An 18,510-nucleotide genomic window follows, 5' to 3' on the forward strand; every position below is an offset into this window, starting at 1 on the left:
TCAGGTTATTTACACTTCATTCTTTACGTGTTTTACTCATAAACCCTGAAAAAAAAAATCTGAAGTATTCTAGGTTTATATCCTCAGGCTTTACAGTTGTACATTACCAGGTGACCCTGGTTTCTTAGGTCTTCCGGAGGAGAATACTTTTTGATAAACTTTTACTCATACAGACAAACAATAATATTATCAATCATACAAAAACAGTGAATACATTGAATAATCAATCCCTGCCGGGCATGTCGTTGCATACTTTGTGGAACTGAAACCAATTTATCAAAGTGCAGCTGTGTAAAAATAATCAAGAACTAACTGGTGCAGAAGGCTATCTTTATCATTTCGCATCACATTTGTTCCTCTCAATGGGAACTGCTCGTAAAAATGTTAACATGAACAACAATTACAATGGATTGCCGCAAGTTGGGCGGTATACAGAATACATGATAAAACTGTTGCTGCTTTCAAACTGGTTTACCCTGTTATATTTGAATTACGGTCAATTCGGCAACAGCCTCTGACATAACAATAGTTTATGCAATATCTGTATGTTCCATACATGAAGTAATGGCTGAACTACAAGGAGAATTGGGTCTGCACTTTTTCTACCGAGATAAAAGAGCAATAAGCATCTGTCTTACCATCAAGTTTGTACATCTATGTCGACTAAATTTCAAATCTCTGCTAATTGGATGTACAAGAGATTTTTAATTCGGAATTTCAACCCCGACACCTTCTATATACGATAAAAATGAACCAGAAATGGGGACGGATTTAATGGACGGAGGGAATGCTAATTAATGAAATCATGTGTTAAACCTGTTTTAATACCAATAAAAAAGGTCTATAAAAATATGAATTGATTCTAATGAATTAAAGGCATGGAGTATAAACAATTTAAAACTTCATCTTATCATAAAATTGCTTGCATGGAATGTCTTTACACATTCTTATTTTCATTCTGATAAAAAGTGACTTTTGCCGCATCCATTATTTCACTTCAAAATTGGAGAAAAACACTGAGATACAACTGGTCCTGTCTGGTTTAGAAACGGTATAGACGGGTGTGATGAATAATGTTTATCTCCTTGCATCCGGTGTGTCCTAGCAGTCCGTGGCCCACTGAGAACACTTGAAGCTGTGTCGGGGCCAGTCTGTGGACTGACACTGGGGGCTGCAGTAGGCTTGCTTCTGGCACAGGGAGCAGTAGAACTGACCAACCAGACCGCATACGCACAGCTGGCCCATATCTGTAGGGCGAGTGAGAGAGAAATATAATGTTACGATATGGTGTGAAATCATAAGAGATAACAATGACTTTTTTCTGTTACACAATGCAATGAATCTATTTGCTATGCATGCTCTGTCAAGTCATATTATTATGGTTTGTGGTGTGGTTTATGTTAAAGGCTTAAATATACCATTTGCAGATGAAACAAAAACCCAGCATTAGCACTTTAAAGTAGTTCTAAAATTTGAGTTAGGGATAGAAACAACCACTATAAAAATTTGAATCCGAATAATACACAAACTGTGAACAATAGTTATAATAAAAATGTTTCTGGACTAAACTGTCTACAGTAATGGTTTAACTTGAGAAAAATACTGATATCTCCTTATATTTTAGGCTTTACTATGAAAATATTATATGGTGTGATGCTTTGTGATAAAACAGACCTACTCATATGCATCCAACGTGATATCTTGAAAATTTTAAAATCGGACTGCTCCCAAAGGTAAGCAAGACCTTCAACATTTCAGTACCTCGGAGACAATGGATTAACTTTGATAGTTCTCTCCCAAGGACCATGCCAGTGTTATTGCAACGTGATATAATATGTTCTCCTTTCCTATACTGCAAACTACTGAATGAATGCTCGTAAGATAAGCGAACTCGTAATGAATCCCCCCCCCCCCCGACTTATTGATCAACAACACAAGGTATAACTCCTCTAACATGTTCCTCTGTTCGCTAACAAATAAAAATCGTTGCGTACCTTGCTCTTCCAGCCATTTCATGAGGATGCAGTCCGAGGTGTACACCTGACAGACGGTGAGTTTCTTCTCGTCCGCCGGCTCGATCTCCTTCAGCGTCTCTCGCAGGATGACGAACGGCTTGTCCCGAACTTTGGGCGGAAGGGCGCCCTCCTTGAGGTCATGTCGCAGCTGGCTGATGGTGCCCACCATGTTTGCCGCCACCTCTCCAAGCTTTTGGAACGTTCCGTCAGCATTCTTCACCATGATGAAAAGCTTGACGCGGTCAGCAAGAGCTAGAATGACCAGGGAAAAAATGGACTGCCTCGTCAAGTATCATCTTTTTAATGATGCAACACAGGAAATTTTACTTATCAATCATCATGGTCATTTGAATATGTTTGATAAACAATGAACACATCAAACCACTGACAGAAAAAAAACCAAACATGTTATCAGGCAGAATCAGATTGGGACATGAAGATAACATATAAAATAATGGTCACTTTCACAAGTTTTAAAAGAGACGTAAGTTTCTTTAATGTGTCTGACCATCTCATGCAACTAAAACATGGTAGCTTTCAAAAAAAAAATTATCTACCGTTCGGTCAAGAACCGGAAGCAATAAAAATGGGACGAAATAGAAAATGGAGCCAGTGAACACTAGTCTTGCCCGATAGTTTACTGTTTTGTTTTTTACCACTGAGAATCAATGCGAAACACTGGTTTGGTAAACATCGGCTAATTGGTTTTTAGTGTTACCTGTCTCTTCCTGGCCATCAAAGAATCCGGGTGGCAGGGCAGTAACAGCGACCTCTGGTGACCGTCGCGCATGGTTGATCCCGGGAGAGCGACTGCGGGCCGACAGGGTGCTTCTCTGACTGTCCGTCTCATCATCAAGCAGGAGGTGTTTGTTGGTCACACTGCGGGGCGAAACAAAGTCGTTTAAAAGCAGCCATTTTAGGGGACTGTACAGTACTGGTTGAGGTAAGGATTCAGCTTGTTGCGTTTTGCGAGATATTTAGAAACCACTGTATGAAATGTGAAAGAGCATGCAATTATAAGGGGAATCAAAAGTTTATTGGATGAAAATCGGTTTTGAAATGACTGAGATATCCAAACACAAGGTGAAACAAAGAGATACTAATAAAAATCGTGGCCTATCAATTTCATTAGGATCACTTTTTTGTGGATATCTCAGCCATTTCAAGACCAATAATTATTTTATCAAATAAACATTGAATCCTTCTTGGAATTACATGTTATTTCATATTTCATAAGAGGTTTCTCACTAAAAATGTTACAAATCTGACGATAGGTCTCGACCAAAACTACGCGATTCCTTTAAAGGTAGGGCATCCCATTTGCACGCCTTAAATGAAGAGTTGTATAAATACAGTGGTATGTTGAAGAGAGTATCATTTTAGAAACTCCCATAAAGTATTGAAAGTGGAAGGTAACATTTAGTACATTTTTTTGACCGTTAGATTTTGAATTGAATTGTTTTCGGGGCTCACCGTAAATTCCAGTACATTACTAGGCTACCTTTGCAGACCCATGTACTGCATGTGTGTCCATCATGTATATTTTGTGAAGAAAGTTCATCAACACTTACAAACATTTCTATATACAATCTTGCCACACACTCTATATGTTATTACATCAGCTCTTGTACTTTTAGATTTGTGTTTATAGATCACAAATACAGAAGAATGCAACAAAAAGGCTTAAGTGTGGCTGACACACAGAACTACTGAGTAGTTGAGTTTTGTGCATTATTCAAATTTTAGATAACTGTTGACTTCCAAATTTCTAAGCAGTGGCCTAAGCAAGTCCCCTGAGGTTCATATTTAATGTTTTGCTGCATTTTGGGAGATCTGTAAAAGGTATCCCCTACCTTTAAGCGATTGAAGGAAAATGGTCTGAGCGACATTATGGATATGACAATGATGTTTCTACATACTTGAAGCTCTTTATATCAAGTGAAAAAAAAAAACATGCTGAAACAGGCCGTGATTTACAAAAAGAAAAACAACCTCATGCAGATCGTGGATCGACAACAATGGGAAATAGAACAAACACAAACAAACAGAGAGACAAACAAAGACACACAAACAACTAAATAAACACCTAATTTGTTAACTGAGTAATGTTATAGGAACTCATTACTTTTGAATAATAAATGTCTGGCCTTTCATGAAGCTTTGATGTGGCAGGGTATTACTATTATTGCCAGATTAACTTCTATGAATGGATGCCTTTAGTTACACAATGCATCTTCCTTGACGATAGTAAACTCCCTAGCATTCATTTGAATCGTTTTTCTTTTAATGACAGCCCCTGGGTTGGGATGAAGGTGCGTGGTATACTCACCCCATGTCGACAGTTGGAGAGGGCGACAGGTGGACTGTTGGGGCCGCCGAGGCGTGGATGAGGGAAACTTGACTTCCCGCATAGCTCTCCACCGTCACGTCATAGTCCGGAGTGGTGGAGTGACGCAGGGGAACCTCCTCCACAGCAGCGATTTTAGCTGTTAAGGAAAGCATTCAGAAAATCATAGAAATAAGTGCTCCGATTTCTGCACAGGTTTCCTTTTTTTTTTTCTTGTGGGTACAACAGACAAATTCTATGAACATCATTCCCGCAATCCATGCATGATATTTGAAGGAAATCATGAGGAGCACGAAGTTCGGAATGAGCAAAGTGGATTAAAAATTGCTACATGACTCACTTTCAAGTCTGAAAACGAGTCTAAAATTGATCACATGGGAGCAATCATAATCTCGACACCCATCTTTATTCACATATAATATATATATATATATATATATATATATATATATATATATATATATATATATATATAGATATATATATATATATATATATATATATATATATATAATCTGACATGGGTAATCTGACAATGAAGAATGCAAAAGAGCGCCTTCGTGGCACCTGTTGTAAGCTCCAAATAAGAGACTATATAGCCATGTTGATGTTTGAAGTTATTATTTTTTTTACGAGAAATGTTACATCAAAGGGGACATCCACTACATTTCCCGTGAACCAGAAATGGACTTCTCACTCACCATGAGCGGGTGACTTCAGGCGGATAGCAATGATGATGCCTATCAGAATGACGATCAAGACGAGGGCAATGACGAGGACGATGATCCATATCGGCAGACTACCGGAAGAAATCGGAGCCTGGAGAGACACGAGGAATAGAAAGTAAGTGAAAGGAATCCAAGCAATAAATAACTCTATCTCCCAAAGTATAGACAGACAGTAAAAACAAACCACGAGAAAAAAACAAAAAACAAAAGAAAAAGAAGACACATTGCAGAATGAACATGCATCTATAGATATACACTATTTATCTAGATATACCGTTGCTTATGATATTCTACTTCCATGACAAATGACTGACGAATTTTGATCAAGCTGCCTCTGCCGACTCTACAGCAAAGTATTAAACTTCACAGTAATAAATGTGGTCTGATAGGAACATTCCTATGCTTGTCTGGTAAGAAGAAAAAGTAACAAGAAAAAGTGGCGAATGGTGCCGACCCCTCGTGGTATCAACCAGGCACATTATGCCATACGCTTGAATGAATGAATTTGCTAACATTAGTAAAAGAAAAAAAATAATAATCTGAGATGTTGGTATAGGTTTGAGAGGTGGGGCTTACCGTAACTTCGTACTCCGATCCATCCACCAGGAGATACTCATCGGCAACCAGTGTTTGCCCGTTGAAGGTCAGGGAAAAGTCGCCGTCGAGGATGTCCTCCCAAATCTGACTCTCGACGGAGTCCACATCCCCGGTGACATCAAAGGTCAGCAGAATGGAACCTACAAACATACAAACAATATCACACAATCGATGATGATAGTAAACATCAATATAATATGTCTGGTTTGTGACAGAATTTCATTGGGAATGGACTCGCCTTCAGTGCTATTTTAATTTCCTCCTCCCATCTAATTCCTGTCAAATTGCTAGCCTCTACCACTGATGACCTATTGCCTTGAAACGAATTCATTCTGATACACCATGTATTCCATACTCATACAAAATGTTTTCATTTGAGGGTGTGTGTGCCCATGTTGTATTTTCATATTTTTGTCACTCTTGTGAGAGAAAAAAAATGTTTCAGAGTTTTAGTACCTTATACACGTACATCACAATTAGTTTCCAATCTGAGCTATTTTTGCAGTTTTAATGTGTCAGCATATATGCCTTCAAATTTTTGCACACATTTTAAGCACGAGATTTGACATAGGATTTGACATATCAGTGACCACACACATGAAAACTAATGTCTGTATATTCAAGGATATGAATACGAATTCAAGAAAAGAAAAGGAAGAACGTATCATAGAATTTTAATGGAGAGCTAGAGACAGGAAGAGAATGAAAAAGAGAGACAAAATAGAAATAGGCAAATGTTTTCTTTTACCTTCGGATACTTGGACATTGCTGAAAGTAGCATTATAGTTTGGTGCGAGGTGGTTGAGGAAGTTAGCAACCAGAAGATCTTCGTTGCCCTGGGCGATGCTGGCGTAATCGTAGTTGTACCTGACCGTCAGCGATCTTGTCTCCCCCGTGTGAGTGATACCGTCGGCTGCTAGAACATTGAATGGATCCATGGTGAGCTGGCCGGTGTAGTCACTGGCCGGAGACGTCGTCATGGAGACATCGATGATGTAATAGTAGCCAGATTCGTCGATGGACAGGTTGAAGGTAGCCCTTGCGGTGTCGAGGTCGAACACGGTGCTGAGGTCACCCTGCAGGCTTCCTCTGTAGTTGCTCGGATCTGAAAGTTCAGCTGTTACGATATACTCATAGCCCTGCAAAAGAACAACATTCGGATCATGAAATCAACGTGTGATATTTCAAAGCAAATTAAGCTGGATATGAGCTTTAACATAATTGTACAGTCGACAATTTTTGCAGTTGAAAGACCAGTTGCACCAGTTGCAATTAATATCTACTTCTGTACCAGTGAAAATCACGTAACAAATATCGTAAATGTGAAAAAAGAACACATTTCTATGAAATCTTCAATCGGATGAACCTCATGCAGGAAATATCATAGACATTAAATAAAATGTCAGAAAATGTCAGAAAATTGATAAATCATCCTTTATCCATTGTAAAAGAATTGACGCACCTTTTCGGCCAGGTCGGTGACGACCAGTCCAGTGACACCATCCCTCAACTCCAGGACGACCTCAAAGAATTCATCCTCCGTCACCGAGCTGCTAGGAGCAGTGACTGCCACGATGTCGTAGGGCTGAACCGCGACATCAAAGGCTTCGGCATTGACGGACAGCGTGGACGTGTTCGGATAAGTGATGGCGAACTCGATGACCAGGTCCGTGGCACTGATGTTGGCGCCCAGATTGGTGTAGTTGGCCCAGCCGTTTTCAAAGGCAACGGTGGTGTTGCCGATCAGGCCGGCGACGCCCTGGGATGTGACACTGATTATGGATGCGGTGAGCTGCCATGGATATGCATTGGTACCAAGCTGAGTAACTGGGTTGCCCTGGAGACAAAAAGAAAGAGCATGACGTAGATAGATGACTATGAGCATGCGCAGTGTTTTGATTTCACGTCGTGGCTAGGAATTAATTATTTGCCTGTTAGATACTGATTCTAGGTAGACTGATGCTTCAATCTCTCTGGAAAGGGAAAGAAACCATGCCAAGGGTTTCCTTTCCAGTGCTGTTTAGGTACAAGTATTTGTTAGTATCTATCTCGATCCATTTGAATGACGTTTGGTGGGTGTGCGTGTGCAGGTGTGTGTGTGTGTGCGTGTGTGTGTGTGTGTGGGTACCGCACATTTGCAAGAGAATCGCCAACAGTTCTCACTTACGCTACATGATTGTCAAGTAATGACCTCGGAAAATCATTGATCTCAGCGTTTATTACAAGCATCAGCAAAATAACACGCTAATAAAGCTTGCATTGTATATCTGCACATATATTTCAATTATACCTGGTTGTCGAGTACAGTGACCTTTGGCTGAGTACCAAAGGCTACGTTCTCCACGGCGTCTCCGGGAGAGACGGACATCACGAGTGTGCTTGGCACGAGGTAGACGGTTTCCTGGCCGGCATTGCTCAGAGCTAGTTCTTCTTCCTGCGCCTGCTGCTCAGCATACCTATATTTGCAGAATGGGAGATCAGAACTTCTCATGACAAGCTGATACTGTGCTGCGCGTTTATGTAAGTCGCTTACTTTACAACAGTATGCTGCATTCCTGCCAGATCAAGAAGTCTGTTTCAAATTTCTGCCGAATGAAAGTGACATTTGACAGTCTCTTTAAGAAGCATTTCTACAAAATGATGAGTGACATCAAAGACGAAGTAATTATCTGTCTATGAACATTGGTAAATGCCTTTTTCGCCCCCATACAAAAAAGAGAAAACAGCTTGTAAGTTATCATATTCCAACAAATAATAATGACAGCATATACATCAGGTAAAAAGCACAGGGTCTTAACCCGATTCCTGATTGTACCAGCATCAAAAATCAATTTTTTTCAACACCCTTCTCTTTCTCAATTGAAGTGATGCTCTTGTTCTTTTCCTCCATCCCCCCCCCCCTCTCTCTCTCTCTCTCTCATGGCAAATTGTTTGCACTGGGCAAGGGATCCACCCGCAGCACTCACGTTGTGGTCCCATTGGCGGGTCCTCCGGAAGTGTTGGTAGCTCTCACTCCTCCAGTCGGGTCTACGGGGGTGTCTGCGGGATCGGTCATACTCATAGAGGTAATGGTGACGCCTAGACTCCGCCCCAGAGACCCCGTCTGCATCTCATCAGCCAAAACCGACTGGACGTCCAGCAAGCTTTCGTAGTCCAGAGTATTACTAGATGGAGCCTCTGAATGTGTAAAAACGGAAGAAAAAAAACCCGCAAATAATTTAGCATCCTTGTGGGTCATAGAGTGAAAAAAAAAATCGTTTTAAGTCCACTCACATGCACAATTGCAAAGCCTATTTCTCATTTGCAAAGTGTCAATAGAGAAATCGCGGACCAATGATGCTGGGATTAGGCTTACGTACTTGTCTGCAGGTCACCAGGAAACAGAATTTTAGTGGAAATCAAAGAAGGTAAAATCTTACTATTACTAAAATGCTATACTTCTTCAAAATAGGCACTTTGAACTGATGATAGGTCCTTTCAAAACTCCTGAAATTTGGGCTTGCCTTAATATCAGGATAAAGTAAAAGAGATGGCCAAAGTACGGGGGAAGAAACATAACGCGTCTACTAACCCGTAGCTGATGGGGCTGGTGTCGTGCTGTTGTCACTTCCATCACTGATGCTTGCTGCGGGCGATTCTCCAATCTCAACCACAACTTCGACGTCAGAGTCGGTAGACCTCTTCTTCCGCCTAGCCTCTGATATGATTTCAACAACCCTGATCTGAGACTGGTCGATGTTCAACAGATTGGCTAGATTCTCGACAAGATTTTCCTCAAAGAAGTTGTCAACTTCTACAGCTGGAACTCCGAATGTTGTGATGACAACAGGCGTGGTCTTGATCTCCACAAAGGTTGATCCTCGAATCAGGAAGTGAAGAGTCTGATAAGTGCGGTCAAAGTAGTTCTCCCCAAGAACCATCGAGTCTAAAGATGGCATGAAATTTGTGTCGGGACCCGGAGCGATCCACTGCAACCCTCCATTGACATATTCGCCATTTGTAGGCATGACGTACAAACCATTGACGTAGACGTCCAGGCGCTGGGGATTGGCATACCACACACCAAGAACCAACGCCTGGGAAGAATTGGCATTGAGGAGATGGAAGCGCAGGTGCTGCGGATTGGTGCCGGTGAAGAACATCTCGTAGTTCTTCTGTGTGGCGACGATCGAGTAGAACGTGCTGATCCTCTCCTGGCAAGTGTAGCCCAGACACCAGCCGTGGTCCATGGGTCCGTTGATGAGATCCACGTAGCCGTCAGCCAGTAGGGATATCGGGGAGACGCGGCGGACTTCAGTGTCGGCGTCCATGCTCTCTATGATCATCATCATGTGGTCAAGGTCGTGACACTTCCAGGCCTGCCATGAATCCTCCCACTCACAGTCATCATTTCGGATGATGCCTGATTAAAACAAACCCGAAAAATCATCAGAATATGCAAAGGGACAGTAAGAAAGCATCATTATGGAGGGTATGTTTTGTAGTACAGTGTGCTAGTAATGTTTTCCCTTTAAATCTCAAATGAATGGTTTTGACAAATACACGTACATACGGTACACTACTCGGTCTCTTAAAAAACACAAGAGGTCCATTTGTCCCGTAGTACCCTTCATTATGTTTACCGACCTTTCAATCGACATAAGAGATTCTTTAAAATGAACTTGATCATCTTTAGCCAAATTTTTACTTGTTGTCAGAGTAATCTATCGCAGGTGCATTTAGGGGTGCTGTGGCATAGTGGATACGACTCCCGACTCCAAATCAGAGGATCCGACTTCGAATCCCGCCCAGTGCGTACGTCCTTGGACAAGATGTTTTACCCACCATGTCCTTCTCGACCAAGGTGTATAAATGGGTACCTGGCAACGCTAGGGTAATAATAATGGCAGGGCCCTCTGAGAGAGCGGTGGCAACACTGAAGAGGCTTCCCTGGATAAGTAGGACCTTATTATTATTATAATTATCATTATTACAATTATTATTATTATTATTATTATCATCATCATACCATTGTTAGGCGCAATGTCATCCTTGGGGATGCGTGCACCGTCGGGTGTTGTCAGCATCATTTTGGGGATGCGGTAATCTCCCAGTCCGCGTCTTGAATCGCCGTCCCACTCGAAGGCAGAGTCCGGAATGATGGTCCCTTTGCTATCAAGCAGACTCCCGTCGAGATCCCTAATCATAGCCTTCTTGTGTGCATCGCAGTCCATGTCCACACAGTCGGCAGGGTTGACCCACCTGTGTCAAGAGAAGAAAGAAAAAAAAAAAAAGGGGGGGGGGGAGTTAGAGGAAATGAGTGACAGGAGAACAGATTAGTTTTTAGCAGAGATGGAGTATCATGACCAGACTTATAGACAAGCTATACTAAAAGTAGAAGTTATAGAACCCTTCCCAGGCTAGCCCGAGATTCACGTTTGGTTGTTGTTGTTTTTATCAATACTGCAGCATTAAAAATTTGGCAGCATTTCTACAAATGTTACTAAACACCTCTTATGTACGAACCTGTGAATAGATTTAAAAACAAAAACCATGCAGATTCTTCTCCAAATCATTGTCTTCATTCCATCATTCAACTCATTAAAAAGAAATGAAGAAATGTATAAGTTTAACTTCTCAATTCAATATCCTCTGTTTTTTTCTGAACCTGAAAGTAAGACAAACCCATCTTACCCAAGACTTGGTCTGTGGATCCAGACGTAATTGTCAGTAGGTGTATCATCAAATGTAAGTCCCTCTACAGTTAGTGGGTGCATTGCATCACCGCTGACCGGGTTCGTCATGAACACCTTGCTCGCAGGGCCACAGTGGCTGTTAAATCTGGAGAAAGTAACATCTACGCGGGCATTTGGGAGATAGACAAAGAGTTAGATTTATCATGAGAGTATGGACGTCAAGAAGATAGCTCCTGAGGTACAGCTGGTCTTTAATCCACTCAATCCCACGGTTTTTTTTTTCAGCTTACTTGAGTCATTTGATGTCCCCCTTTAGAAATTTTTCAAACATTTCAAAGCAGTAATTGAAAGCATAACAAAAACAATACAAAGCAAACTAAAATGAAATAAAAAATAATACGATACGATACCCCTCAATTAAGAGGCAAATATTTTCCTGGATCCAGTCTTTGTTTAGATAAATCTGATATGGTAATATGCATGGGCGTAAATCCCGGGGGGGATGGGGGGGATATATCCCCCCCTGAAATGGAGGAGGGGGGGATGGCCTGTACAATCATCCCCCCCTGAATTTTGAAGAAAAAAAAATGGAGGAAGCAGAAATGTGATTGTATCAATTTTGGCATATTGCATGACGTTTGTACGCCGGCCTTCAGACAGGTAACAGAGCTGAACAGTATTCTATCTTGTAGGAAATCGAATGCATAATTTTCTCAAGCGCTCGCTCGCTTCGCTCGCTCACGTACATGGACATACACTGTAAGGTATGGCTCAGACCATGGAGCTACCATTCATGCTCAGACGTTGACAACGTCAAATAGTGTAGGCCTACATGTACATGTAAACATGCTAAGACGAGAGTAACTTGGGACCATCTGCAAAATATGTACGAAAACAAACAAACAAACAATAACAAAAGTATATTGTCATAATAATTATTGAACCCCCTCCATTTCCTGAATCATTCATGAGGAACGACAGTGACTGATAATTCAGTCAAGATACATCTATGGGTATACCCAGGGAAGATCAGGGGCGTCGAAAATATCTCGGGGGGGGGGGGGGGGGGCAAAGGGCATTTGCCCCGCCCCTACGAAAGTGTTTAGGCAGGCAAATCATTTATCCCCCAAGCAATTTCCGAGATGAGGACAAATTTCGAACTTTCTTAATGGAATTATTGTCCAAATACCGCCAGAACTATGCACCAAATCGCTGAATTGCAATCATAAACATGCAAAAGCTCCGCTATACTGGATCCCTTTCGATAAGTACACTGTTGAGCTTGACGTATATTTCCCTAATTTGTCAAAGAGTGTGCAGCATATCTTTCACTTAACAAAAAGTCCCTCATATGCAGAGGCGTCGATGGGGGGGGGGGGGGGAATGGTTCCCCCATAAAAGTGAGACAAACCAAATCGCAAAAATATAGCAAAAAACGGCAGTTTTTGGGGTGTAAAATGTCAAAATCTTAAAGCTCGCTCGCTCCGCTCGCTCGCATTTAAGCGCTAAGCCATTCCCCTGATGTATACCAGTGATTGACAGCAGTTGCGCCCGGTGCGCCCCCCCCCCCCCCGCCTAATCTCCAAAGCAAAAAAAAAAAATATATATATAGCTACAAATGGCAGTTTGGGGGACTGTAAGATGTCAAAATTTTTCAAGCTCGCTCGCTTCGCACACTCGCATTTAATCATTATGCCATTCTCATGATGTTGCTGCCAGTAATTGCCAGCAGTTTTCGCCCGGTGCTCCCCCCCCCTTAATCTCCACAGCGAAAAACATAGCTACAAACGGCAGTTTTGGGACTGTAAGATGTCAAAATTTTGAAGCTCGCTTCACTCACTCGCATTTAATCATTATGCCATTCTCCTGATGTTGCTGCCAGTTATTGCCAGCAGTTTTCGCCCGGTGCTCCCCCCCCCCTTAATTTCCAAAGCGAAAAATATAGCTACAAACGGCAGTTTTGGGACTGTAATAAGTCAAAATTTTCAAGCTCGCTCGCATTTAATCATTATGCTATTCTCCTGATGTTGCTGCCAGTTATTGCCAGCAGTTTTCGCCCGGTGCTCCCCCCTTAATTTCCAAAGCGAAAAATATAGCTACAAACGGCAGTTTTGGGACTGTAATAAGTCAAAATTTTCAAGCTCGCTCGCTTCGCTCGCTCGCATTTAATCATTATGCCATTCTCCTGATGTTGCTGCCAGTAATTGCCACCAGTTTTCGCCCGGTGCTCCCCCTTAATTTCCAAAGCGACAAAATACAGCCACAAACGACAGTTTGGGGGACTGTAAAATGTCAAAATTTTCAAGCTCACTCGCTTCGCTCGCTCGCATTTAATCGTTATGCCATTCTCCTGATGTTGCTGCCAGTACGAACTGCCAGCAGTTGCGCCCTGTGCGCCCCCTTAATTTCCAAAGCGAAAAAATACAGCCCAAAACGGCAGTTTTTTACTGTAAAATGCCAAAATTTTCAAGCTCGCTCGCTTCGCTCGCTCGCATTTTATTGTTATGCCATTCTCTTGATGTTGCTGTCAGTAATTGCCAGCAGTTTCACCCGGTGCCCCCCCCCCCCTTAATTTCCAAAGCTAAAAATAAAGCTACAAACGGCAGTTTTGGGACTGTAATAAGTCAAAAACTTTGAAGCTCGCTCGCTCCGCTCACTCGCTCAATCATTATGCCATTCTCCTGATGTTGCTGCCAGTAATTGCCAGCAGTTTTCGCCCGGTGTGCCTCCCCTTAATTTCCAAAGCGAAAAAATGCAGCTACAAACGACATTGTCTGGGATTGCAAAATGTCAAAATTTTAAGACTCGCTTGCTCCGCTTGCTCGCATTTAATCGCTATGGCATTCTCCTGATGTTGCTGCCAGTGATTGACAGCAGTTGTGCCCGGTGCGTCCCCTTTAATTTCCAAAGCGAAAAATATAACTACAAATGGCAGTTTTGGGGACTGTAAGATGTCAAAATTTTCAAGCTCGCTCGCTTCGCACACTCGCATTTAATCATTATGCCATTCTCATGATGTTGCTGCCAGTAATTGCCACCAGTTTTCAGTTTTCGCCCGGTGCTACCCCTTAATTTCCAAAGCTAAAAATAAAGCTACAAACGGCAGTTTTGGGACTGTAAAATGTCAAAATTTTCAAGCTCACTCGCTTCGCTCGCTCGCATTTAATCGTTATGCCATTCTCCTGATGTTGCTGCCAGTACGAACTGCCAGCAGTTGCGCCCTGTGCGCCCCCCTTAATTTCCAAAGCGAAAAACATACAGCCCAAAACGGCAGTTTTTTTTTTACTGTAAAATGTCAAAATTTTCAAGCTCGCTCGCTTCGCTCGCTCGCATTTAATTGTTATGCCATTCTCTTGATGTTGCTGTCAGTAGTAATTGCCAGCAGCTTCACCCGGTGCCCCCCCCCCCCTTAATTTCCAAAGCGGACAAAATACAGTCACAAACTGCAGTTTTGGGACTGTAAAATGTCACAATTTTCAAGCTCGCTTGTAACAGTTTGTCAGAAATATATCACTCTCCTCCCACTTTATATTTCATGCAAAAGAGTGAGACATCCGATCCCTGTAAAGTGTGTGTGTGTGTGTGTGTGTGTGTGGGGGGGGGGGGGGGTTACCAAGCTTCTCTCACCCCCCGTCCCCCTCAAGGCTGCGCCGGTTCGGTTATGGGCTTGTAATCGTGGTGATGGTGACTATCGCCGATCATCCCCCCCACTCCTCAGTATGGATTTACGCCGTTGGTAATATGCATACCTAAAACACACATTTTTGCTTTAAAACAATCACACACGCACACACACACACATGCACACACTCACACACGCACACACACATGCACACACTCACACAAGCACACACACGCACACACACTCGTGCACACATAGGGAAGCTTACCGCGAACGATCGTTTGGCCTCCGATTGTTGGATAACTCATGACTTTATGGAAAGGCTTCTTTGGAGCACCTCCAGAACTGCTCATGAATGATGAGAAGAACATCCCAACATTGCCTCCACCAGGGGACTTGGGTGGGCGATGCTGACTACTCTGAGAGGCTCCCTCTGGCGTTACCTAATTAGCATATTTGAAAATTTATGAGTGTCACTGAACTGAAAAATTGTCGCTAAGGAATATTTTCTCAGAGATAACACATTGAATTACATGGAATCTTTATCCCTTATCAATGTAAAAACAAAGACAAAATCAAGCATTGTGAATCTTGTATTGTGGCAGATGAAAAAAAGAAGAAGATTACGACTGAACGGTGACACAATGAAAAGGACTACTTTAATGTTATTTTAAAGTGTACTATACCTTGTCAGTGTCGCAATCAAAGCCCTGGCTGTATCCAATGACCAAAGAGTCTTCGAGGAGGACATATTTATCGCTGCGGACATGAGACAAGCTGGCAGGTGAAAATCCCGAGACAAAAACGTTGCCTGTGTTGTCGACCAATGTCAACGAGCGCATCTCCACGATCGAAGGCGTCAGCATGTACACCCCGTAGTCAAAGTTGCGATACGCTGTGAAGTCGGACACCCGCGTACATGGCGACATGCCCGTCTTGAAGACATGTACTCCGTGGTAGGACGAGTGTGCCACATTGTTGGCCCACACGTTCGGGTCGCTGCAACTCTCGCCTTTGATGTTGAATGCGACTCGCTCCGACCCTGCCACCGTGTTGTTAATGAGAACTGGATTGGACGCCTCGGCAACGTCAATACTACCCATCCAGTCGAGGTTTGTAGTTTCAAATCGATCCTGGTATGTTCCCGGGAAGACCATCAGTGTAACCAGATTGTTGGTGATGATGGTATTTTCACCGTAGCTTATTATACCTGTCATAAGACAATGCAGTATGTAATGCAAATTAGGTCCATATTATAGCTCCACCTCGTTGTAAATATAAGCCAACAAAGGATATTTCACAAAATACTCCCAGCTAAAAGCTTTAGAAATTGTGTACGTGAAGGATGTTACGATAGATGACAGAAAGAATAGTCTTTTTTCAACCAATAATCAATGAAAATCCTGCAAAGACCTTCACAAGGGACAACTGAAACAAAGCAAGAGGATTTTTCTTCTTTAATATCATGTCATGATGCATGCTACTTGCAGTAAGATAATAATACGCCACAATATATATATATATATATATATATATATATATATGTATATACTGTATATACATGCACAGACACACACACACAAAGAACCTTTTCCATAAGAGACATAAAAACATCTTTTCCAGAATTCCATCCTTTCAATTAGAATAACAGGAGTAGTATGTGTTCCATCAGACAGACAACACCTCAAGGAAGGAGACAAAAATGATGTACATGACCAGCACTAACCTGCCCCAACTGTATGATGGATGACATTGTTATCCACTTCGATGTTGTCTGTGCCAAAGACACCAATGGCGGGACTAAAGCCATTGTGGAAGGCGCAGCTGTGCACGTAGGAAGGAGCAGGATCCTCCAAGACATTCCCAATGTCCAGGAAGGCCAGTGAGTAGCGTGGGTCATAGAAGTCCGTCCAGCCCTCTTGACCGGTCAGTTTGAACTCCACGTTGGCAATATGTGCAGATCCTGGTGTTGAAATAATGACCATTCAAAGTATCCTGACTTGTCTCTGAACATGTTCAACTGCAGACATTCAGTTTGTGAATCGATCGATCAATCAATTGATATACCGATCAATCAACTAGTCAATCAATCAATCAATCAATCAATCAGTTAATTGACTTCTCAGCGGAATATCATTGAACAAGAAAACTACACTTCAACTCCGAGCCTTATTATTCAAAGAACCCTTTAACGATCCCACATACCTCAAAGTTGTTGGTTTTTTTTTTCAGGAAAATGACACGGAACTAAAGGACTTTCATATAATCTTCATATCAAGCCAACCAAACAAAATAATTATTTTCGTTTTAAATCATACAGAGGAATACAAAGCCCAGAAAGTGATATGATGAATAAACAATGATAAACATTTAAGCTTAACCTTTTAAATTCAACAAAATTCAGTTAACCTCCCCTCATATCCCCCTTGAGAAAAATATTGCGTTAGAGAAATATCCTACACGCCTCGTCAGATATCACTTAAAAAATAGGTGGATGATATGGAACAAACCTCTGTAGAACTCTCCGTCCTGAATAAACGTTCCAACAATGGTTCTAGCCCCGAATGATTCATCAAACAATAGGTTGTAATCGTTTCCTTCTATCACGATGTTTCTTGACAGTAGACCGACTTCGGCAGCAATGTGGTAGCTCTTGTCATTGACTGTTCCAGATTCCACTGCAAAAGGAAGGAAAGTGAATGGCTGCATTGGTTTTCACTTTAAGACACACACACACACATATATAAATATATATATATATATATATATGTATATATATATATATATATATATATATATATATATATATATATATATATATATATATATATATATATATATATATATATATATATATATATATATATATATATAATATACATATATGTGTGTTTGTGTTTGTGTGTTTCTGCACATTCTATATGCACACTCTATATCTTATGGTAGTGTAATTCCCTCGAGTAACATGAATTAAGATTTATATTCCGTAAGGTCTTTTGTTTTCATTACTTTATCATCGTCTGTCAACAGAATTCGCTCAAACTCACTTAAATCACGTCTTTCGAAATTCCAATGCGTGTGATGGTTAAACACCTCCAATACAAGTGTATCAAACCAAGCTTATGTTGTCGTTATATATCTCTTTCACTGAATATTAATTTCTACCCTCCCTGTTGTTCTTGTTGCATCATAATGCGCATACTAAAAGACATACCTGAGTGTTTGTATGCAAAGGTGCCGTTGAGACCAAACGTGCGAGCGTCTGATTTGGAGCTGATCCTGAACGTTTCCGTTTGCCATGCTTCGAAGGACGTTGACGTCACCACGATCTCGTCTCCGACGACCCAGTCTGTGTCCACCGCCACTGTGAGTTCACTGTCGCCGGCTTCCACAGTGGCAGCGAGATGAGTCCAGGTAACCTCCCGAGGCATACCATGGAGATCCAGAGTCCCAAAGACGCCTGAAGTACAAAGCCATAAATTTGAGGACATCATGCATGTATTCGTACCCCAGGTTGAAGTTGTTT

At 41.7% G+C, this 18,510-nt stretch overlaps 1 protein-coding gene across 1 annotated transcript in view; it reads right to left on the minus strand.

Annotated features, from left to right (window-relative positions):
- LOC140241444 (fibrocystin-L-like) overlaps positions 1-18,510 on the minus strand; it is a 65,613-nt gene that overhangs the window by 659 nt on the left and 46,444 nt on the right. The window contains exons 43-60 of the mRNA XM_072321173.1: positions 18,199-18,444; positions 17,495-17,662; positions 16,711-16,947; positions 15,671-16,194; positions 15,253-15,427; positions 11,361-11,523; positions 10,696-10,928; positions 9,259-10,089; positions 8,654-8,864; positions 7,978-8,143; positions 7,150-7,524; positions 6,436-6,826; positions 5,673-5,827; positions 5,064-5,181; positions 4,345-4,501; positions 2,734-2,894; positions 1,995-2,267; positions 1-1,247 (exon numbers count right to left, since the gene is read on the minus strand). The exon at positions 1-1,247 is cut by the window's left edge and continues 659 nt beyond it. Coding sequence (XP_072177274.1) covers positions 1,102-1,247; positions 1,995-2,267; positions 2,734-2,894; positions 4,345-4,501; positions 5,064-5,181; positions 5,673-5,827; positions 6,436-6,826; positions 7,150-7,524; positions 7,978-8,143; positions 8,654-8,864; positions 9,259-10,089; positions 10,696-10,928; positions 11,361-11,523; positions 15,253-15,427; positions 15,671-16,194; positions 16,711-16,947; positions 17,495-17,662; positions 18,199-18,444 — 4,730 coding nt within the window. The 3' untranslated portion in view covers positions 1-1,101. The remainder of the gene's footprint in view (positions 1,248-1,994; positions 2,268-2,733; positions 2,895-4,344; positions 4,502-5,063; positions 5,182-5,672; positions 5,828-6,435; positions 6,827-7,149; positions 7,525-7,977; positions 8,144-8,653; positions 8,865-9,258; positions 10,090-10,695; positions 10,929-11,360; positions 11,524-15,252; positions 15,428-15,670; positions 16,195-16,710; positions 16,948-17,494; positions 17,663-18,198; positions 18,445-18,510) is intronic.

Source organism: Diadema setosum, chromosome 18 (assembly GCF_964275005.1).
Source record: "Diadema setosum chromosome 18, eeDiaSeto1, whole genome shotgun sequence".
Classification (NCBI taxonomy): domain Eukaryota; kingdom Metazoa; phylum Echinodermata; class Echinoidea; order Diadematoida; family Diadematidae; genus Diadema; species Diadema setosum.